Consider the following 21,170-nt stretch of genomic DNA (forward strand, 5'->3'; position numbering starts at 1 on the left):
CCCTGTGCAGGAAGGGGGGATGCTAGCACCCATCTTTGCAGGAGCTGGGCTGCTCTGCCCCGGGCTGCACCCCACACCCGTGTCTGAGTCGGGGTCACTGCCACCCCCCTGCACTGGGTACAATGCCACCACACCTGGCCGACCCCAGGAGCCATTGCCAAGGAGCTTGGGGGCAGAGAAACCGAGGCAGCCCCGGGTACACCACATAGAGAGATGGGGCATTGCAAGGGCCCCCTGCAACTTTAGGGGGTTACTGGATGGAGATCCCCCAGCACCAAGGGAAGGGGAATGGGAAGCATCCCCCATGCCAGCCTGGGAGGGCAAGGGTCTGGTGACAAGGGATGTGTGAGGACAGCACCGACAGCAACCTAGGCTTGGTGGCAGGCAGTGGGGTGGATGGGGGCTGATGGTGGGCACCTGCCCGGGGTGATGCGTGGGGCTCTGCCAGCAGCCAAGCGACCCGCATGACCAGCAGTGAAGCCATGGACACGCTGGGGCAGTACAAGATCACGGTGTGGGAGGAGGAGAGCTTCCAGGGCAAGCGCTGCGAGTTCCTCATGGAGTGCCCCAGCATCATGGAGCGCGGCTTCCGCAAGATCCGCTCCATCAAGGTGGAGTCTGGCCCGTAAGTGCCCCGCCAGCCCCGCGGCCCCGTGGCACACCCCACTCTGGCAAACCCACTGCTTCCAGGGAGCTGTCAGGAGCTGGTGGGGAGCCAGGACACCTGGGTCCTTCCTCAGCTCAGAGACAGCCTCATCATGCGACTTCCCTCTCTGCATTCCTTGCATGGTGCCTCAGTTTCCCCACCTGCATAGCAGGGAGATCCTGCCAAGCCCAGGCACGGGTCGGAGGCAAGTGGGGCCTTGGGGAGAGGGGTCCCACTCTCAGAAGGGATGTTTGCTGCTAGCAAGGACCCTGACCTCTGTGACAGTCCCATGCCTTGCCAGGACGTCTCCATGCCCTGTGCGAGAGGGAGAAGCTGGCCCTGGGCTGAGCCTGGGGGCTGCACCATGCATCCCTGAGGGCTTTCCTCCTCTCCCCTCCAGCTGGGTGGGCTTCGAGTACCCCGAGTACCAAGGGCAGCAGTTTATCCTGGAGAAAGGTGACTACCCCCGGTGGGAGGCCTGGAGCGGGAACAGTGGATACCGGACCGAGCACCTCCTCTCCTTCCGGCCCGTCAAGTGCGCAGTGAGTGAAGGACACAGCACCGCGGTACGCTGGGGGCAGGCAGAGCCTCCCCCCGGCAGCCTGGCACGAAGGGTGATGAGGGACAGACAGGAGGACAATTACATGGGATGTAGAGTGGAGGGGTGAGGCATGAATGGAGGTGTCGTGGGTTGGAGGGGGTAGCTGCACACACCGGCTCCCACTTCCCTGCAAGGATCCTGGGATGCTTTTTAGGGCTAAAATTTAGCCTGAAACATCATCCCAGTTCCTTCTGCTTTGTACATTGGAAAGCCACCTGCCCGGCTGGGGTCCCCAGGTGTTGTGCCCCTACCCGGGGATGGGATGAGCAGAGAGGAGCTGGCAGGACTGCAGGGATGCTTGGGGTGCAGTGTCTGTCCCCCTCCCACCTGGGGTACCCAAGCCGTGCCCAGGCAGATGCAGCCTCTATCGCTCCATCTGCAGAGACACTGGTGCTCGCAATAGCGGCACGTCTGTGCCTCTGAGCGGGGGGTCCCCCCCCCAACTTTTAATAATCACCAGGCAGATATGCTTGGGCTTTAATAAAGGGGATGTGATAAGATCACTCCTTACTGGCAGGACTGCTCCTCGGTGCAGATAGATGCGTGTGGGGGCTGGGCACGGGGGACAGTGCCGCATCGCTCAGTGTCCCAGCAATTAACCCCTTGGTGCCTAGCACCCTGCAAAGCCCCACAGAGCTGGGGTGACTGCTCTCAGCAGCCTGCTTTGCCCTGCAACCCTCCCGCAGCCTCGAGGAGTGAGAGGATGCCGAGGGCAGGAGCCCGTGTGGGTGCAGAGGATGTAGCCATTGTCACCTTCAGCAGCAGCTGACCACAAGGACATGAAAGTTGCATTCTCCAGGCAGCCCTGGGATGTCCTGGTGAGGGGGTGCCAGGCTGAAGGACATCCTCATGCCTTATACCAAAGCTGGGCATGGTCCCAGGCCTCCCATGGTGCCCTGGTGCATGTCCCCCTGATGCTATATCCCCTATTCCTGCACAAGCCGCCCCATCCCCGCTGAGCCGCAATGCTCTCCTTCTGCAGAACCACAATGACAGCAAAGTCATCCTCTATGAGGCTGAGAACTTCCAGGGGCACAAGTTTGAGCTGAGCGACGACTACCCCTCACTGCAGGCCATGGGCTGGGGCAACAAGGAGGTGGCATCCATCAAAGTGAACGCTGGAGCGTGAGTCCCGCTGGCAAAGATGGGGGTGGTGGGGGCTGAGAGTAGGGGTTCAGCAAGTACCTCCCTTCTGCATAGCCCCAGAGATGGGGAAGGGGGACCTCAAAAAGGAGGAGTGCTTGCCTGCTCCACTTCCCTTGAAACTCCAAGTCATGGGGTGTTTTCTGTCCCTCCCCTCCCAGGGCAAGCAGAGGGATGGGATGGGATGGGATGGGATGGGATGGGATGGGATGGGATGGGATGGGATGGGATTGGAGGGGAGGGGAGGGGAGGGGAGGGAAGCAGAGGGAGGGGAAGGGGAGGGGGATGTTTGGCCCATGGCTCTGAAGCAGAGGTCTGCCTGCAGATGGGTGGCATACCAGTACCCAGGATACAGGGGCTACCAGTACGTGCTGGAGCGGGACAGACAGAACGGCGAGTTCAAGAAGTACAATGAATACAGCAGCCAGGCCCACACCAACCAGATCCAATCCATCCGCCGTGTCCAGCACTGAGCAGGGGCAGGGCCACATGCCCCGCAGCCTCTGGGCTGCTGTGCAATAGACCTCTATCTGGTAGCAAATAAAGGCATTTGTCAAAAAAAGGGTGCTCCTGCCTCTGCTCTACTCCTCGGGGGACTGCCAGGTCTGGGGGACCCTCTGTGGGGTGGGAGGCAGTGTGCTTGCCCCAGCCCTGCTGCCCCCCAGCTCTCAGCAGATGGAAAGGGTTTCCCCTTCCCCAGGTGTTTTTGGACCCATGGCCACCTCCACCCTGAGCTGAGCTCTCTGCACCCCACCTCTGGTCCATTCACAGCAAGTAGAGGGGATGCAGAACAGTTCCCACCACCGTGATGCTCCAGTTGGGGAAACGGGAACTTTTACTAGAAACTTACTGGCCTTACTGGGCAAAGAAGGGGCTGGAGCTGAGAGGTGGCATCCGGAGGGTTGTGCCCTGGGTCCTCCTCCCAGGCTTGGTGCTAGGGGAGGTGATTGCTACAAAGTCTGTGAACACGATGGCCCCTCTCTGTACTGGTTTGGAGGAGGGCGGGGGGGGCTGCCTGCTGTGGGCCTGGGGAGGAGGAGGAGCATTGTGGTCATTTGCAGGTGGGTGGGGGCTGCCACAACTGGGATGCCCACAGCTGGGGCAGTGCTGGGGGCACTAGCTTATAGAGGGAGCATGCAGGGTTTGTGTGGGTGTGCGAGGGACAGGGGCAAGAGGTCCTTGGGGTAGTGTCCTGCAGCTGTCAGGGGGGCTCTGCTACCTGCTCCCAGCACCCTTAGGGTCTGTGTTCCCCCACCCCCAGCCTGGCCACGCCAGCACATCCGTGCCAGCATCCGGCTCCAGCTCAGCCGGGCACATGGGCAGCCCCACCCAGCCTCCTCCTCCTTCTCCAGCACCCTTTCCCGGCCTCTTCCTCCTCCTTTTCCATCCTGCTCTGGCATGCTGAGCCCTCCCAGGGCACAGGCCTCCAGTCCTGAGGTGGTCCCCACACCCAGGACATCCTCTATAAAGCCCACAAGACAGTGGAACAGCGCTGGGTGGCTTGGACACCTGGGTCCACGGATGCCCACTCTGCTACAAGCACTCCTGGCCTTGGAGCTGTGGGCACCCCAGAACGGTGCTGGGAGACAGGGAGGGACTGGGCTGGGGGTTGGTGGGTGCACTCCATGCACCAAGGGCACTGCACACATGAGCTTGCAGACAAGCGTGTCCATGCACACCCTGCATGTTCCTGCTCCCTCTCCCCTTGCACCTCAACATGCACCTTGCAAAAGCCCCCAGCACCTTGTGCATCCCTATCCCACAGGGTGTCCCAGCTGTGGAGTGCCCTCCAGCCCTCCCCTGTCCTCTCGTGTCCCTGCTGGCCCCACCCCGCCACAGCCCCACGGCAGCCAGCCTCTCCCCCTGCACAAACACATTCCTGCACACCCGGCCGGGCTGCAGCCAGCCCAGGGCCACGTCAGCTCGGCTCCGCTCCGTGCCACCACCAGCACACAGGTGAAGTTGTCCTGGGCACCTGCGCATAGGGCTGTGTTTGGGGGGGGGGGGGGGGGGGGAGGGGGCCGGGGGGAGCTGTGGGGGTCACAGCAAAATGTGGGGTCCTTATTGCTCCATCCTGGGGAGGGGAGAGAGCACTGTGCTGGGGGGCGGGGGGCAAACTGGCAGCTTGCAGCCAGAGGGACCTTCGGCGGCTGCCAGCTGGGTGCTCCACGTGTCCGGGCTCTATCCCCTGGAGCCCCACAGACCTGAAACCTCATCTTCCAAATCCTCCACAGACCAAAGCCCCATGCCCTGGCTCCCCCCTGGACATGAGCCCCTGTTCCTTGGATTCTGTGTGTACCTTGCCCCCCCGCCCCCATTCTATGGGCCTGCCCCAGCTCCCCCATGTACCTGGGGTCACATCATTCAGGTCCCCAAAGCTCCACATGGGCACCAGGCTCCCCCGCCCCTGGGACCCCACACTCCCTGCCCCTCTGTGCCTTGCAGCCCCCAGCTCACCCAAAGTCCCCAGTCCCCTCACACCACACTGTAAGCATCCCCACGCACTGGCTTTCTCAGGGGCCCAGGAGTCCCTATTCCCAGTGCCCACCCCCACCCCCCACCATCTCCAGCTTCCACAGCCCTAACCCTGTTTCTCAGGCTGTTTCCAAACTGCTTCCCCCAGTCTGGACTGATGTGCTGTCCCTCAGCCCAGACCCCCTTCCTCCATGCTCTACACCATGCAGGTTTGCTGAGGGAAGATCCTGGTCACTGGGGCTGCTTGGGAGAGAGGGGCTCAGTGGGTCTGGCCCCCTCCTTACCTCACCCTGCTGCTGCCGGGGCTTGTTTTCTGTTGCCTGCGGTTTGTTCCAGGGACTCAGGCAGCGAAAGCAAGTCTGGGAGGCTGCGGAGCAGCTGCTGGGAAAGCTACACTTGGGGGGCTGGGGAGGAGGCGGGCGGGGGAGCAGCCAGGGCTGTTGGGCTGTACAGAGCTGGGACACCCACTGTGGACACTCACGCCTGGCCGAGCATTGCTCCCCATGGGCTGCAGCTTCTTATGCAGGGCACCTTTTGGCTGCAGTATAAATAATAACCATGGGTCTTGCATGGCCGTATCCTGGTTTCCATTGGATTCATGTCTCATGATGACTATTTTCAAGAAATTCACTAAGTTCAGTGTGAGAGCTCATACTTTTACTGGACATCAATGAAACACTGCAGGAGATGTTGTGGGCTGATGGACGGCTTGGCTGTACGGTATTGGCCTCATGGAGCAGAGCTCATGCCCGCTGCTGGCACGCTGCCTGGCTGCCTCAAGTCATGGGGTGCTGGTGGAGGGTCTGCTCTTGGCCTGGGGTTCAGATCCTCTGCCAGCACCTGACAGCTGCATGTAGCAGCTGGAACCATGGGTGATGGGGGGAAAAACCTGGCCAGATGTGTCTTTTGGGAGCTGACATCACCCCAGATCCTTTCCCTGTTACAAGTTTCTCCCCAAATTGCCCTCCCATCTTCACAAAGCCCAGGGCTGCTCAGGAGAAGCTTGTGGAGATGGGGCCATTCAGGTTTGGCTGGGTGTTGGGGGTCATCCAGCTTCTACAGGTCCTAATAAAGATGGGCAAGAGACTGGGACAGGGCTGGGGGACCCCATGGTGGTCACAGGCTTAATCGTCCCCAAGGCAGGGACTGTCCAGAAAGGCACAGAGAAGCCAGGGAGGTGGCAGACGCGTGGTATGTCTTGGTGCCACCAGCCATTGGAGATGCACTTACCCTGGATATCTGGGCACTGCAAAGGGATTCCATCACCAGTGTCCTGGAGCTGGAGGGACATTGTGGGGACCCAGCTGACCCACCCCAGGGCTCTGGCAGGTGCATGGGGACCCCAGAACTTTACTGTGGAGCCCGGATTTGGAGAAGGGGCAGGCACAGAGCCCCATGGCTGGCCGCATGGGTGGCTTCAGAGGACAGAGGCAACCGGGACGATGCTGATGCCGTGCAGTGAGATGTAGAGGCCCCAGGTGATGCTGGCAGCAGAGGGACCGCTGTGCCCGCCATCCGGCTGTGCAGGTCAGGGAGCGGGATGCTGCTGGTGGTGGTGGGAGGCCGGGCCCAGGCGGTCTCCAGGCAGTGTCCGAGCCCCGCTCCCAGCTGGGATGGCAGCGCCGTGTTTGCGAAGAGTTAAGGAGGCGGAAGAGGCAGGAAGCGGCCCGAGCAGCTCTCCATAGAAACCCGCGGCCGTGATTAAAGTCTGATGCGGGCCCGATAGCGGGGGTGTGTGTGGGGGTGGGGGGTGGAGGGGGGGGTGGAGGGGGTTGGGGGGGGCAGTGCCCGCTTTAATTACAGCGGAGGAAATTGCTGGAGCCGGGGCCCCGAGCCCCTGCGAGTTGCCTGGAAACTCCCCCCCCACTCCCCCGCCTCCCCCGTCCCCTGCCCGTCCCCTGCCCGTCCCGCTGCCATTTATTCGCCATCAGCTGCTCCCTGATAAAGTGGAATAATAATAATAATAATAATAGGGGCAGGAATATTAAAACATGCAGCCTGCGGGCCGCCCCCACAGCTGCCATGAGACACGGCGCCGGAGCAGTGCCACTGCTGCTCAACATGTACCTGCCAGGTACGGGCGGAACCCCCGGCTGCTGCCCCACCGCAGCGCCGTGCACTGCACAGCACCCGGCCCCCACCCGCCCTGCCCCAGCGCCCTTCTCTGCCCCGCTCCCTCCAGCGCCCAGCCTGCCTTCTCCTCTCCCTCTGTCCTCCTCCCTTCCTGCCTTCCAGCCCCATAACTATCCCTTCCTCCTCCTTTCCAGCCGCACTCACAGCCTTCCACGCCTGCACACCCGTCCTCCCTTCCATCTTTCATCCACCCTTCTCTCCTTCCAACCCATCCTTCCACCCACCCGCCGTTCCCCGTGCTTCCACTCATCCTTCCACCCCATCCACTTGTCCCTCCATCCTTCTTTCTGCCCCTTCTACCAGCCATCCCCTCCACCTACCCTCTGTCCCTTCCATCAGCCTGTTCTTCCACCGTCTTACCCATTACCTGCCCTTCCTTCCATCTGTCCACCTCTAGCCTTTCCTTCCCTCCTTCTTCTTATCCTTCCCTCCATCCACCCACCCATCCATCCTCCCTTCTGTCCTGCCATCCATTCACCCATCTCTCCTTCCTTCCATCTAACTCTCCACCTATCTCTCGTTTCCCCAGCCACCCGCTCTCCAAACACCAACACTCATCCTTCCTTCCACCCGCCGCTCCTGCCACCCATCCTTCCACCACACACGCCTCCTCCCCCTCTACCCCTGCCCCACAGCTCTCTCCCTCTCTCCTCCCTACCCCAGCCCGCGGGATTTTCTATTCCTATTTAAAAGCTTCCCCGGCTCGGTCGGAAATCCGATTTCCTTTTTCCTGGACGCGTTTCCTGGCTTCGCCGCGGCGGCGGGGCAGGCGAGGGGGAGCGGCCGGGGGCTGCAGGGAGGCTGCCCGCGGGTGGGCGCAGGGGGTCGCGGTCCCGCCTGGCTCCAGCCCCCCCCTCCACCCCCACCCGCGCCCCTTTTTTTCCCCCAGATCCAGTCGGGGAAACTTTGTTCAAAGACGGGAAGAGCCAGGCGTGGGGGTCTCTCAGCCCCGGAGTGCAGAAAGGTAAGAGCACCGCTGCCCCTTCCCCTGGACCGGCCCCGCTCCCCCCGTTCCGCACGCAGCGGGAGCTCCGCGGGGCGCCCCCACCCTCCCCGGCCCCGCAGCCATCGGGGACCCGCTCCGGTCCGCGTCGCGGGCACTGTCCACGCAGGACACGGCGGCTGCGGAGCCCCGCTCCCTGCTGCTGCGGGCGGCTGGGGCTGGGGGCATCCCGCCGCCAAAGCCCACGGGGAAAGCAGCCGAGCCCCGACGGTGGGAGCCGCCGTCCCGTTGCAGCGGAGAGGAGCGGGGTGCCCAGCACCCCAGGCCCTCCCACCGGAGCCCCGCAGCGGGGCAGGTGTGGGGTGCCAGCTCGGGTCCTGCCGGTGCTCCAGGGACATCCGATGGGGAGGGAGCTGCCAGCCAGCCCGGGAGCTGGGGGAGCTAATCCGGGCTCGGGGGACCCGATCCTGCGAGCGGGACAATGAGGTGCCATACCACCTGGAAGGAGCTGCCGGTGAAGGGCTGGGGCTCCGGCAGGGCATGGGTCGGCTGGGAGATGATGGATCCCTGGGAGCCAGAGCCATCCGTCTGGTGCAAACCATCCAGGGGTCTCGGGGATCAGCCAAGGGCTGGCCAGGGAGCAGCCTGGAGCCTGCTGAGGGGTGCAGCAGACTGGGCACTGGGCAGCCGCGGGGCCGGAGCTGTGATGTTTGGGCCACGTAGCCTGCCTGTCTGGCAAGGAGACAGGGACCAGGGGGTGAGCAGGAAAAGAGGCAAAGCTGTGACTGCAGGGGCAGCCCTTTTGCCTCTGCACTGCGGACTCTGCCCAGCTGTACTCCCCTTACTGCGCTGCAGTGAGAAGGACCTTTGGGGGTCCCTGGAGGGGTTTCTTCAGGGAGCTGCCAGGTGCTGCAGCATAGCACCCTGCAGCAGGCAGGATTGAGCCTTGCTGCCCCACCCAGCTGCACCCCCAACACCTCCCTGCCCTCCTTGCATGGTGTGAGGGATAGCAAGACCCCATAGTGGGGTCTATGGGGATGAAGAGGCAAGGGCTGCAGATGTACCCTAAGGAGAAGAGATCCCCCACCTCAGTCCCAGGATGGGGAATTTGGGAAGACAATACCTTGGAAGGACCTGGGCTTGTCTGCCTGGATTAGGATTTCTGAGCAGGGTTTGGTGGAATGGGGAACGGGTGTTCCCTGCTTTTTCCAGAGCAAGAATTGGGTGCAGCAAATAAAATCAGTGGATTCAAAGCAAGCAGGACAAGGTGGTTCTTTGTGGGAAACGTAGCTGAGCTGTGGGACTGCCTGCTGCAGGGGTTGTGGGTGCTAAACCTCTATACAGGATCCAAGCATCTTTAGACAAAATAGTGGCAGAAAAGCACAAGGACAAGGATGAAACGGGAAGACGCTTCCCCTGCTGTGAGAAGAGCCTGTGTTGCCAGGGCTGGGATCAGAAGCAGCGATGCGCAGAGCGTGCTGCTTGGGAGGGAGTGTGGGAGATGGGGTCTAGGTAAGTGCAGGGCTGCTCTTCAGGGTGGCTGGGTCCCAGAGATAGGATTGCTCATCACCCTAAGGTCCAGGGACACTCTCCTCTCATGACCTCTGGCCAGACCCAGTGGAGCCTGTCCTTGTGCCTCACCACGTGCATGACAAGGTGTGCCACACTCCTGTGTGTGCGCAGCCTGGCACAGGGGCATCTTGGGCATTCACCAAGGGTGCTCTTCAGTGCAATCTGTGGGTGCAATGGCCATGGCTCAGAGAGGACGATATTCCTCTGGAAATAAAGAATATCGGTGCTGATTCAAAGCCAGAGCAGGTCCTCCCCTGTCCTGGCCTCCCCTTACCCCATACCTGCCTGTGGCTGCCAGGGGTGCAGGTCAGAGCAGTGTTGCACCCTGACTTCTGCTAACCACGGAGATATCCTTGCAGGGCACAGTTCCCTAGAGACAGGCAGGGGCTGTGACACCAGTCCAGTTCCAAGCAGAGGCGGTAGTGAGGAATATTGGTGCTGGGATAGATCTGGGTACTGTCTAGATCCTTCCTTCTTGGGGTTGCAGATGAAAGAATCAGGCCAGATCCTCACACCAAAGCAAATGAGCAGGTATTCATCTTCAGTGGGGTATGAATGAGGGCAGGAGGGATGTGGGGACCCTGGATACAGACCCATTGCAGTCTGTGTTGACCTCTGAGCACTCCTATCCATGTCCCAAGGTGCAGGGGTGTCCTCTCCTCCTCTTGCTTGGTGGGTAGGAGGGGGTAGGGATGCTGCAAAGGAGACACAACCCTGTTACCATTTTCTGTGTCTCTAGAGTAAGGAACACACAATGAGGTACACCTGAAACCTGGGTCTGGGAGGGGACAACATAGCAGGGGATCAAGGAGACTGGGGCACATCCTGCCCCTCTCCTTGTGCCCTGAGAAGGAGCTTTAACCTCTCCGGGGCCCGGCCTTACAGGCAGTGGGCAGATCCAGCTGTGGCAGTTCCTGCTGGAGCTGCTCTCGGATCGCGCCAACCTGAACTGCATCGCCTGGGAAGGCACGAATGGCGAGTTCAAGCTGATCGACCCCGACGAGGTGGCACGGCGCTGGGGCGAGCGGAAGAGCAAACCCAACATGAATTATGACAAGCTGAGCCGGGCACTGCGCTACTACTATGACAAGAACATCATGACCAAGGTCCACGGCAAGCGCTACGCCTACAAGTTCGACTTCCACGGGCTGGCGCAGGTGTGCCAGCCGGCTGCCCCTGATCATAGCCTCTACAAATTTCAGGGCAACCTGGCCCCGCTGCCCTTCTCAGGCATCTCCAAACTCAACCTCATGACCTCAGGGGTGACTCCTGCTGGCTTCTCCTACTGGCCTGGCTCCAGCCCATCCCTCTACCCTGGGCATGGGCTCCAACCCTCTGCCCCATTCAGCACCATGGCAGCCTCCCACCTCAACAACATGAACAACCATTACCATTAGAGGCTTGGCTGCACCGGGTGGACCTTCCCGTCCCCAGAAGCGTGGGGCTGTGGAGCTGGGGAGCTCAGCAGGGAGGGATGGGGGGTGGGATCCTGCCCTGCTCTCAGTTGCCCCCTTTTAGTTTGAAGAGTGGTGTGGGGGGCGAGGGGTACTTGCAGGGTAGCTGGGTTGGTTCCCTGACATGGGTGGCTGGAGGAGAGAAGCCATCTAAATTTAGGCTGAAGAGGGATCCATGAACCTGGGAATAGAAATGGTACTTAAAGCAAGGTGTGAATGGAAGGAAAAAACCCAGGCTCTCCTCCTAGCAGGGACTGTGCCCCCAGCCCTTCCTTTGCAACATGCTGCCCACCCAGTGAGCATCCTTAGTTCTGCCCCCAGCCTGTGCCTGCCCTCCCCTCTCCCTGCAGAGGGGAGTCGGGAGCTGGGCCCCAGGGCAGCTGTATCCATGGGTGACGATCCCACTGGGCACGGGCAGGGAAAGGGAAGCCTCCCTGCAGCTCCTTGGTCCCCCACCTTGTCTCCAAAGCCTTCCTTTCCTTCATCCATCCTACACCTCCTGCTGATGGTGGCTTCCTCCAGACCTCAGGAGAAGCCTTGGTCTGGAGAGCAGATGCCCTCCTCGGGTTAACTACTGTCCAGGGCAGGGCTCGGGGGTTGGAGGTGTCACTGGCAGGTGTGGGGGACACTGCCAGCCTTCAAGGCAAGGCCAAAGGCTGGAGGCAGCAGACCGTGGCCCCTGCAACTCTGCCCTCTCCCCAGTGCCTGAGGACCACGCCACAGAGCAGGATGGACCCCAACACCTTACACATGAGCCCATGTCTTGCTGGTCACTTCCAAGTTTAATGCTCCAGTTTTACTGTGGCTTTAGCCCCTTGTACACAGGGCTTGGTAGGACACCCTCGGTGGGTAGGGACATCCCCAGGAACAAGGCTGAGTGGGAGGTGGAGCGGAAGGTATGACAGCAGGGCTGGGAGCCCTGGGCACTAAGGGGCAGCCCTGGGTCTCTCCTCCTGGGTCCAAGGTGCCCCCATCCTCAGGAGCAGGACTTTGGCCCAGTGGATGCAGAAAAGGTGGGCGTGCTGGGCTCTGCACTAGCTGGGGGGAGGGATTGGTCTTCAATAAAACAGAGAGGTGCTGTGACTTGTGTCCTCTCTTGTCTGCAGGGGGCTGGTGAGAGAGGAAACTACCCAGCAAATCCCCTCCCATCTGAGCCAGAGCACCTGCAGGGCTGGGGTGGGGAGGACACAGCCATCCTGCTGCATCATCTTTTCTCCAGGCATCACCTCTGGCTCTTACAGCCCCCACAAAACAGGGCAGAGTTGGAAACCTTTAGGCTTTTTAAGACACCCTTTCAGGGAAGCCACATACCCTGTTCCCAGGCTGGCAAGGGGATATGGTAACTGGAGGCAAGGAGGAGATGCAGTCAGTCTGGTGGAATTCTGCCATCCTGACATCATCCACAGGAATTTGCAATGCCAGGAGCCAGATCGCTCACAACCCACAGAACGCTGTGCAACCAGCTCAGGACAATGCACTGGGCCCAGCATGGCCTGATCCGATAGTGGGTGTCCCTGCTAGGTTGGGCTGTGCCAGAAGCAGGGAGGTCCTGAGCCATGGGGCCAGACTTGCATGTGACATTGATGCAGGGGTAAGTGAGAAAGCACCGATTGCCTGGATTCAGCAACATGCCCACAGATCCACTGGTGCCCATGGTGGCTAGTGTGAGCTCAGGGGCTTCCCTCTGCCTGCTTCTCCCCTTGGGGCTGTGTTCCCCATCCCAGCCCCATCGGAAATCCAAGGTATCAGGGCTGAGGGCTAGGCTTATGGCAGGGATCAGACTAGCTGTGTAGGGGGTGCTGTGCAATTACTCAGCCCATGGAGATGGTGGTCAGCTCCCAGCTCCTCTCCCTTGCATCCCCCAGATGAAAGCAGCCCCCAGCTCTGGGGGATCTGTGCTGCACCCTCTGCATCACTCCAGGGTCTGGTCACTCTCATGGCCTTGGTGACATCTGCACTGATGCGTCCTCACTGCCCTAATCAGCTTAAGGAAGGGGGATCTGATGTCAATGACTCTTCCGGGGAGGGCTCAGGCTGCTGGGTACGGGGCCTGATGCTGCCAGTGAGGAGCCCATGTGTAGGAAAGGAGCTGCAGGGGCTGGGAGGCTGCCTTCCTCTGGACCTGAGCGTTGCACAGCCCGGTCCCCAAGGATGGCAGGAGGTGAAGTGGGGGCAGGGGGGTGGGAGTAGTTACCCCCATGCAACCAGCACTCAGGCTGGACGCACACCCACACACCCCAAGCATGGCCTTGTAAGGGACAAATGCAGGGGGTATCTGCCACAGCTGGCTCCCTCGGAGGCAGAGCAGGGGCTGTGACCCCTCAGGAGGAGTCTGCTTTGGGGCTTAGGTGACTGCATCATGCAGGGCAGGACATGGATTAAGGGATGTGGGTGACTAGTAGCTCCCCCCTGCCATTCTGCCCCTATCCTTCCTGTCCCTCTGCCAGTGCCTGCACCAGGGAAGACAAGGCAAGCCCAGTTCCCTGCTCATTCCCAGCCCTGCAATCTGGGTCCCTGCTGGATTGGAGGCTGGACATGCTGGGGAAAGTGGTGAGTTACCTTTTCGCGGAAGGGAGGAGCACTGCACACCCCCAGTGCAACAGGCTGCTGCTGAGGGGTTGCTTCACTCTGCTCTGAGCTCACCTGGCACAGTCCCCTTGCTCTGTCCCTAGAGTGCCACCCCAAAAGCCAGGAACCAGCCCCGTACTCCCCAAGGATGGCAACCGGGAGGGAAGGGTGGGGGACAACCACGCAGGACTGCACCAGGGATGCTTTCGCCTGCCTGAGGCAGCAGCTGGTGTCACCATGGCAACTCGGGATGCTCCCATCCCCAAGCCCCGCTGGCAGCAGCGCCCCCCTCACCCCCCACCCCCACCCCGCCCCCGCTGTGATTACTGGAGCGCGGGACAGAGCATCAGCCCCCACCCAGAGCCCTGTCTGACCCAGCCCGCCAGCAGTGCTGCTTTCTTCAGTCACCAAAACTGCCGGCTTGGAGCAGACTGCAGCAAAATCCTGCCAATGGGCGAGCAGGGCCGAGCCCAGCACAGCTCCCAGCGGAGCATCCTCCCCTGCCCCGGCCGGGGGTGCCTGGCTCGGGGGGCTGGTGGGGGAGCACCGTTCCTGGCACTGGGGTGCACCAGCTGGGTGGGGAGCCTGTCCGGGGTGGCAGGCAGCAGGCTGCATGGGCCCAGTGCACCCACGGGCTCCAGACCTACCTGCGGGGAGTCCTCGAGTGCTCTGCCCAGGGTCAGATGGGGGAACACAGCCCCAGAGGGCCTCAGCCTGGGCTGGGAAGAGCAAAGGAGCACGTGGCCTGACAGCTTCTTCTGCTGCCTTGTGATTAAAGGCAGGGGTTTTTTTCCCTACTTAAAAAAAAATAAAAAATGTATCTTTGTCTCTGGCTTTGCTTAGCTGGCAAGAGGACAGGACCAAGCCCTGCCCTGGCCTCAGCCTCTTGCCAGGATGGTGGGGGGCCCCCTCCAACTCCCTCAAAGCCTCCCAGCCCCACAGCAAGGGATCAGAAGGAGGGTGGAGTATCCCCTCTCCGAGTTTAGCAGAGCCACGTCGCCACTTGCTTAATTTCTCACACTGGGAAGAGCCTTCGCAGCCCAGCCAGGTCACGTCTGCCCCGGGAGACGCGGGCTGCCTCCCTGCCCACCCCTGATCCCCTTCCAGCTCTCCCAGTTTCCACTTATTTCCACCTCTCTGCGTCCCCACGGTGCTGGCTCCTCGGCTCACCCCCCACAAAGCTGCTGACTCACATCCTCTCTCCAGACACCACCTTCCCTTGGCCTGGCTCCCTGCAAAGTGCTTCGTGACTTCGTGTGGCTCAGCTGGAGCCCACAGGTGCAGGTAGTCAGGCTCCAAAACCCCTCGTAAAACCCCTCCAAGGTACCAATCATGATGCTTCCAAAAGGTGCGGCTTTCTCCCTTGCCAGTGTGCTCGGGGCTGGGGCTAGGGCTAGGGCTGTCCTGCCACCATAAAACACCCCCAGCCTGGAATTTTCTTCCCCCAGGTCCTGGATGCACCTGGGGGGATCTTTGTGCACTTTGGGTTTCTCCCTGCTCGCTGTCCTCCCCAGACACAGGGATGCTCTGGATAGAGCCCCAAACGTTGCCCCTGCTGCTGCCTGCTCTCTGGTGTCCAGGCAAGGGCTGCTGGGGAGACAGTGTCCTGCTGCTGCCCCTGCCCAGCTGTACACTGAGACCTTGGCCAGACTCTGCTGAGGACAGGGGCTGGGCAGCAGGGAGGACTGGATTAATGTGCTAATGCCAGATTATGCTTTAATGCAGGACTCCTGATGAGGGAGTGGCACCCGGTCCAGCCCAGGAGGCACTAACACCCTGGAGCAGGCTCCCCAGGACTGCCCTGGGCCACAGTTTGGTGCTGCTTGGCTGTATCCCAAGGAGCTCCGTCCTCAGGGGTGGCACAGGACCATGAGACAGGCAGGGGGGACAGCACAGGGTAACCTCCATTCTCAGCTCTCAGTGGACTGGAGGTAATGCCGCTGCCTAGGCTGGGGCTTCTCCACCTGCCCCAGTTCTTGGCACTGAGCTGTCCCTGATCTGTGCTCATCAGTGCCATACCCACCAGCCAGGCAATGCCACAGGCCATGTTTTGGCTATGGCAAGGATCAAACAGCCTGCTGTCCTGCCTCCCTTGGTCTCATGCCTGCCACTGGGCTACCCTGGGCACAGGCAGAGCTCAAAGTCTCTTGCACATTTCCACCTCAGCCTGGATGCATCCCCTATCAGCTAAGACCCCATGGTGGCTGTCCTGCCCCTCCCTGGGTATAAATACCTCATCAGCCGATTTAGTCTAGGACCCCCCATGATCCCTCTGCCATTTGCTGCCATCTCCTTGCATCACATCATCCACATCTTCCCCCCTAGACATCCCACCAGCACCTGTGACTGAAGTGTCATAGAGCAAGGAGGGAACCAGAAACCTGCAGCCTGAAGCTGCAATGGAGCCAGTGTCCAAGTAACTCCCACAGAGGCAGAAGAGAGACCTCCCACTTCCATCTGCCTTGAGGAACATGCTATCCATCATCCTCACAGCCAAACGAGGAGAAAGGCTTGCGCAGAAAGCTGGGCTGAGGCAGGTCCTTCACCAGCCACGTGGGTGCTGGATCTGCATCATCCAAAGCAGTTTCCACCCCACAGAGCAGCTCCGAGTCACTCTGGGGGATGCTGCCAAGTCTTAATAGCAAGTACACAGCTTCCCTGCTGTTTGTCTGGCAGGGGGAGGCATGGCTTGCCAGGCTGGCTGCTCCAGCCACCTATTGCTCCTCCATACCCCAGTGCCACAGCCAGCACATGCATGGATTTTGTTCTGCAGGCAGAGCAACAGGGCAAGGGGAGTCCTGCAGAGCTGTTGCTCCACAAGCTCTGGGCAGAAACTCCTCCTTTCATGGGTGACTATACATCCCAGGGACCCACTGACACCCAGTGTGCCTCCAGCAACCCCGCACATCCTTTGGGAAGCAAGAGAAGGGTGCTGTGGCCTGAGAAGAGACCTCTCTGGGACAGGAGGGCCTGAACTCACCACAGGCTGCACCATGTAGCTTGTGCCCACCTGCCCTGCTGCAACATGGGGTGGAGCAGATGGGACATCCACTGCAAGGCATAGAGAGATGTGTTGCTGCTGGAGGAATTTCAAACTAGGAAAGAGCTGGGATCCTTCACCAAGGCCTTGTGGTGATGGATCCTTGACTTGGCCCTGCTGCTCTACCTCTGAGCCCCAAACCATTGTGAATCCACCGTCCCTGCAACCCCAGACACTACTGGGCCCTGCAGCTGGCAGTGAGAGGGGGCTTCCCAGTCCTCCCAGAGAGGGTCTCAGCCCTTCACTGCTCCTCAGGGAGCACTGGGTGGCTGCAGGGATCATAAGCTTGTGGACAAGCTCAATCCATCCCCCTACCAGCAGGAGCTGCCCCATAGCTGGCTCCTGAGCCAGATCCCCATGGCATCATGCAGCAGTGCAGGCATCTGGCAAGTTAAAGCACAGAGCTTTTGAGAGGGGAAAATGCCAAGCTCCCAAGCCTGTCAGAGGATTCCCACCCCTGCTTGCATCCCCCCACAACTTCCCCTTTGCCTTGCAGGGAGCAGGAGGCTCCCAGGCAAGGTAAGATCAGTGTTTCTCCTGCCTTGCTCCCCCCAGCAGCTGTACAACGTCCTCTGGGGGAAGGAAAACCAGACATCTCTCCCCTCAGTAAGGCTCTGGCTGAGCCAACGGTGCATATTTAAATGCACAGGAGCATCTAAACTCGTCTCTCATTCCTTGACATTTCCAGAGACTCTGAGCTGTCTTCAATTACCAGTCTGCAATTAGCTCTTCCCAAATCCCCCAGTAAGGCCTAGCACTCTTAATCAATGAAACACAAGTGAGGAGGGGAAGGACATGGCCTTGCTGCAGCTGGAAGCATTTTAGAATGCTGGGGCTTTAGGCTGTAAGAATCCTGAGAGTGTCTGTAAGGGGTGGGAAACCTCCACTAGTGCTGGCAGGTTGCTTGGCTCTGGAGATAAGACTGTATAAAGCCACACAGCTGGGGCTAGGGGGGTCACTGGACAAACACCCCAGGCTCAGGGTGGAGACAGCTGGCACCAATAACTTGGTTGTTACCCTGTGATGCTGCAGACTGTTCTTGCTGACTTGTGGCATGCTGCTTCATCTCACCATGCTTCAGTTTCCCACCCTGCAAAATGCTGATGGGGAGAGTCAGGGCTCCCCCAGCAGCTCCATAGGAGCTCTAAGGATCCAATTCCACTCCTGTTTAAACCAGAGTAAGTCAGAGCTACTACTCTTCCCAGCACAAGAGCTGGATATGGCCAAATTTGCAGTGGGTCGTGAGTACATTTTGGCCCAGATAGCTCACCACAAAGTCACATGAATGTCAATATAAAGGCGGGGACAAGAACACCCATTAGGGGCAGGGAGGAGGGGACCAAAACAGGTCTTAGTGGGTTTATGCAGCCGCAGAAAAGCCTTGCACAGCACCCTGCCAGGTCAGTCCCCGTCACAGGGACATCTGTGCTGTCTTCCTGGCTGCACAGCTTTGCCTGAATGAGCCAGATTGGGCCTAATTAGCAGCTCTGCTGATGCACACAAAGGTAGAGAGAATCCAGCTTACCCTCCATGACCTGCAGAGCCAGCACAGCTCTTCCTGGCTGAGGGGAGCTTGGCTGCCTGGCTCAGAGGGGCTGGGAAGCACTGGATGCAGACACCAACCAGAGAACACATGCTGTGGATTCTGCTAAAGAAGCCCTGGCACATTCAGTAGCTTGAAGCGTAGCAACCAGCTATGAGAAAGGCGAAGTTTTCCCCTTCTCCCTGGGGGTCTGCAGAAGCACAGGGCTGGTAACTGGGCCAGCAACACAGCTCCCACTGCCTGCTTGTGCCAGGGGAAGGAGCCTAGCCCTGCAGAGCACAGATAGGGAGGAAGGAGGTGAGACAGGGGCTAGCTTTAGGAAATTAAACCCAATTAATAGTGGAGGTCACACGGGCTGTGGGATCCTGGTTAGATTCATTGCAGCAGGCAGGCATCAGGCATTTCCATCTGGAATGGAGGAGGCCAGGAGAGCTCACAGGGAGCCAAGAGGCACTCAGGTAGACCAGGACTGGCCTTGGGCACAACAAACAGGGTGAAGATCTGACCCCCAACTTACACTGGGGAGTAAAACCCCCTCTGAGAACCAACCCCCCTCCCATCCCTCTTGGGGAGGAGAGGGGGCATGACTGGGAGCTTGGGGTGCACCCTAGTCCCCCTTGCACCCCACAGCCCAGCAAGTCCAGGGAGCCACCACCAGGCCCATCCAGGCCGCCTCTTTATTCTCCAGTGAAGCAAAGCAATAGGAGAGGGGACACCCTCCCCATAGCAAGCCCCCTCCCTCCAGGCTCCCTAGGCCTCCTCTGGTACATACCCCTTTTCCCACAGCAAGCCCAGGTGGTGCTGGGGGGAGGCATCACCTCACCATCTCACCGGGACCCTGTTCCGAGAGGCGCAGCGGGGAGGAGAGGTTACCCGCGAGGGAATGTGCCCCCCCCCCCCGCGGCTCGAACAAAGGGGCAAGCGGGCGGCTCCCGCGGGGTGAGGGGCAGCGTCGCCCATGCCCGGGTGGGTCCGTACCCCCCACGCGGGGCGGGCGGGGATGGGGGGAGGCAGCGCCCACGACACGGTAGCCCGCGGCCCCCCGGCCTTGCCCGCCCCCCCCCCCGCCAGCCTTTGTCTGCTCAGCGCGGCGGTTCCAGCACCACGGACAGCTCCGGGGCCGGCGGCGCGGGGCCCGGCTCTGCCCGCCGTGGGGGGGGTCGCTCACATGCATCATCTGCTGCCCGAGGCCCCCGCAGCACCCAGGGGGCACCCCCTGCCCCTTACCCTCCTTCCCCGTACTCCCAGCTCCATTTCGTGTCGTCGTCCCCCCCTCCCCCCTTTTTTCTAGAGAAAACACATCCTGGAGCCTCTGCTCCTCGACAGCCCCCCGCCCCCCGCTTCCCCCACCCACCCCCCAGTCTTCGCCGCCGTCTCGGTATCCCAAAGCGCAGCCCCCAGCTGGGATCAGAAGCGGGGGGGGAGAGCGGCCGGATCCGAAGCAGGGAGGGTCCAAGACAGCGTCTCCGTGGAGCTGGCGGCCGGGGAGGGGTGGGGGGAAGGCGAGGAGGATGCGGGGGTGGGGGGGGTGGGGGGATCCGGCAGTTCTTCGCCTCCCCCGCCCCTCGGTGCGCGGCCCTTTCCGCCCCCGGCGCCGGGGGCCTGGTACCTCCCTAGCGGTCCAGGCTGATCGTCCAGTGCTTGGACCCGTCTCCGCCCTCGCCCTCGCTCTTGAGGTCCTGGAAGAGTTGCGTGAAGTAGTGCGGGTCCGCGTTGATTCGTAGCATCTTGGCGCTGAGGCGCTGGATGATGCCCAGACAGCGCTCCCAGAAGCGCCCCTTGTCGCCCTCCACCAGGAAGGGCTTGAGCGGGTAGGAGATCTCGTTGCCCATGTAGGAGTAGGCGAGATAGAGGCAGGTGAGGAAGGCGGCCTGCAGCTCGGCCTGGCTCCCGATGTCTTCACCCCGCAGCGCTTCCCGGCACAGCAGGTAGACGAACACCAGGTTGGCCGGGGTGATGAAGCCCTGGTCCTGCCAGCCCTGCAGCAGCAGCGAGCGGTCCACGCTGCGAAACCAGGAGATGAGCTCGCCGGGGCTCAGCTCCTTCAGCCGGTAGCAGCGGCGGCACACGAAGTCCCCCAAGCAGCGCAGCAGCTCACCGGTGGACGCCTGCACTACCACGCGGCGCGGGGACCCCGGGGCGCGGCTGCCGGCCGGCGGCGGTGGCGGCGGCGGCTTGCCCCCGCCGGAGCCCGGGTGCAGCTCCTGCGGCGCCGAGGGCACGGTGGGCACCGGCACGGCCAGCGGGCCCTGCTTGGCGCCGTCGGCCGGCCCCACCACCGACTTGCGCAAGTTCTCGCGATTGCGCTGCACCACCAGCGGGTCGGGCTGGCCCGGGCCCCCCCCCGGGGCCCCGCCGCCGGGCTTCGGCGTCACCTTCTTGGTGCTCTTCTTCTTCTTGGCCGAGGCGGCCACCAGCCGCTTCCAAGTGAGCGCCGAGATGAGCACGCTGGGGCGCTTCAGCCGGCTCTCGCCCTTGCCCGGCACTCTTCCCGGCGCCTTGTCGGCCAGCAGCCCCCCGCCGCCGCCGCCGCCCTTGCCCGAGGAGGCGGCGGGGGAGAGGGAGAGCACCGTGCCCATGCTAACGACGAGCGGGACAGGCGTGCGGGGGCCGGGGCGCCGGCACCGCCCATAGGAGGCCGGGGGCTGCGGGGGAGGCGGCCCGCACCGGGGCCACGGTGCCCGAGGATGCTCCGCCGCGCCCGCTCTGGGCTCCGCGCCCGCCGCTGCAGCCAGCCGCGGCCCCGCCGCTCCCCGCCTACCCCGCCGCCAGCCAATCGCCGCCGCACGCGCTCCCGGTGCGGCCCGCCCCTCGCCGGCGAGGAGTGGGGGGGGGGCGCCCGGCGCGGCTCTGTCGGGCGGTCGCCGACCCGGCGTGACCTTCACCAAGCAGGGCTCGCCCCGTGCTCCCGGCGCGGCGGCACGGCAGGTCCCAGCCCTTCAGCCCTCGCTGCTGGGGATGCAAGGAGGTGGCGGGGCCCTGCCGCGGGGAGCCTGGAGGACAAGGGGCGCAGGAAGGGTCTGGGGGGGTCTTCTGAACTTGGTTGCTCTGT

At 61.7% G+C, this 21,170-nt stretch overlaps 3 protein-coding genes across 3 annotated transcripts; 2 read left to right on the plus strand and 1 right to left on the minus strand.

The window, feature by feature from the left end:
* Positions 1-464: 464 nt before the first annotated feature.
* On the plus strand, positions 465-2,939 carry CRYBA2 (crystallin beta A2). Its single transcript, XM_027810733.2, has 4 exons — positions 465-625; positions 1,047-1,188; positions 2,230-2,372; positions 2,716-2,939. The coding sequence occupies exons 1-4, from the start codon at positions 465-467 to the stop codon at positions 2,861-2,863; spliced, it is 594 nt and encodes a 197-aa protein (XP_027666534.1). The 3' UTR covers positions 2,864-2,939.
* Positions 2,940-5,515: 2,576 nt separating this feature from the next.
* On the plus strand, positions 5,516-12,050 carry FEV (FEV transcription factor, ETS family member). The gene is made up of 3 exons (XM_055719287.1): positions 5,516-6,939; positions 7,888-7,962; positions 10,399-12,050. The coding sequence occupies exons 1-3, from the start codon at positions 6,888-6,890 to the stop codon at positions 10,908-10,910; spliced, it is 639 nt and encodes a 212-aa protein (XP_055575262.1). The 5' UTR covers positions 5,516-6,887; the 3' UTR covers positions 10,911-12,050.
* Positions 7,831-20,898, minus strand: CDK5R2 (cyclin dependent kinase 5 regulatory subunit 2). The gene is made up of 2 exons (XM_055719285.1): positions 19,473-20,898; positions 7,831-10,208 (listed from the first exon to the last, which is right to left on the minus strand). Exon 1 carries the CDS (start codon positions 20,695-20,697, stop codon positions 19,732-19,734), a length of 966 nt encoding a protein of 321 aa, XP_055575260.1. The 5' UTR covers positions 20,698-20,898; the 3' UTR covers positions 7,831-10,208; positions 19,473-19,731.
* Between the last annotated feature and the right edge of the window lie 272 nt (positions 20,899-21,170).

Source organism: Falco cherrug, chromosome 8 (assembly GCF_023634085.1).
Source record: "Falco cherrug isolate bFalChe1 chromosome 8, bFalChe1.pri, whole genome shotgun sequence".
Classification (NCBI taxonomy): Eukaryota; Metazoa; Chordata; class Aves; order Falconiformes; family Falconidae; genus Falco; species Falco cherrug.

Coding starts and splice junctions, on each gene's coding strand:
- FEV (XM_055719287.1), top strand. CDS start 6,888: ATGAGACACGGCGCCGGAGCAGTGCCACTGCTGCTCAACATGTACCTG. Junction 6,940..7,887: donor GCTCAACATGTACCTGCCAG/GTACGGGCGGAA, acceptor TTTTTCCCCCAG/ATCCAGTCGGGGAAACTTTG. Junction 7,963..10,398: donor CAGCCCCGGAGTGCAGAAAG/GTAAGAGCACCG, acceptor CCGGCCTTACAG/GCAGTGGGCAGATCCAGCTG.
- CRYBA2 (XM_027810733.2), top strand. CDS start 465: ATGACCAGCAGTGAAGCCATGGACACGCTGGGGCAGTACAAGATCACG. Junction 626..1,046: donor ATCAAGGTGGAGTCTGGCCC/GTAAGTGCCCCG, acceptor TCTCCCCTCCAG/CTGGGTGGGCTTCGAGTACC. Junction 2,373..2,715: donor ATCAAAGTGAACGCTGGAGC/GTGAGTCCCGCT, acceptor GTCTGCCTGCAG/ATGGGTGGCATACCAGTACC.
- CDK5R2 (XM_055719285.1), bottom strand. CDS start 20,697: ATGGGCACGGTGCTCTCCCTCTCCCCCGCCGCCTCCTCGGGCAAGGGC.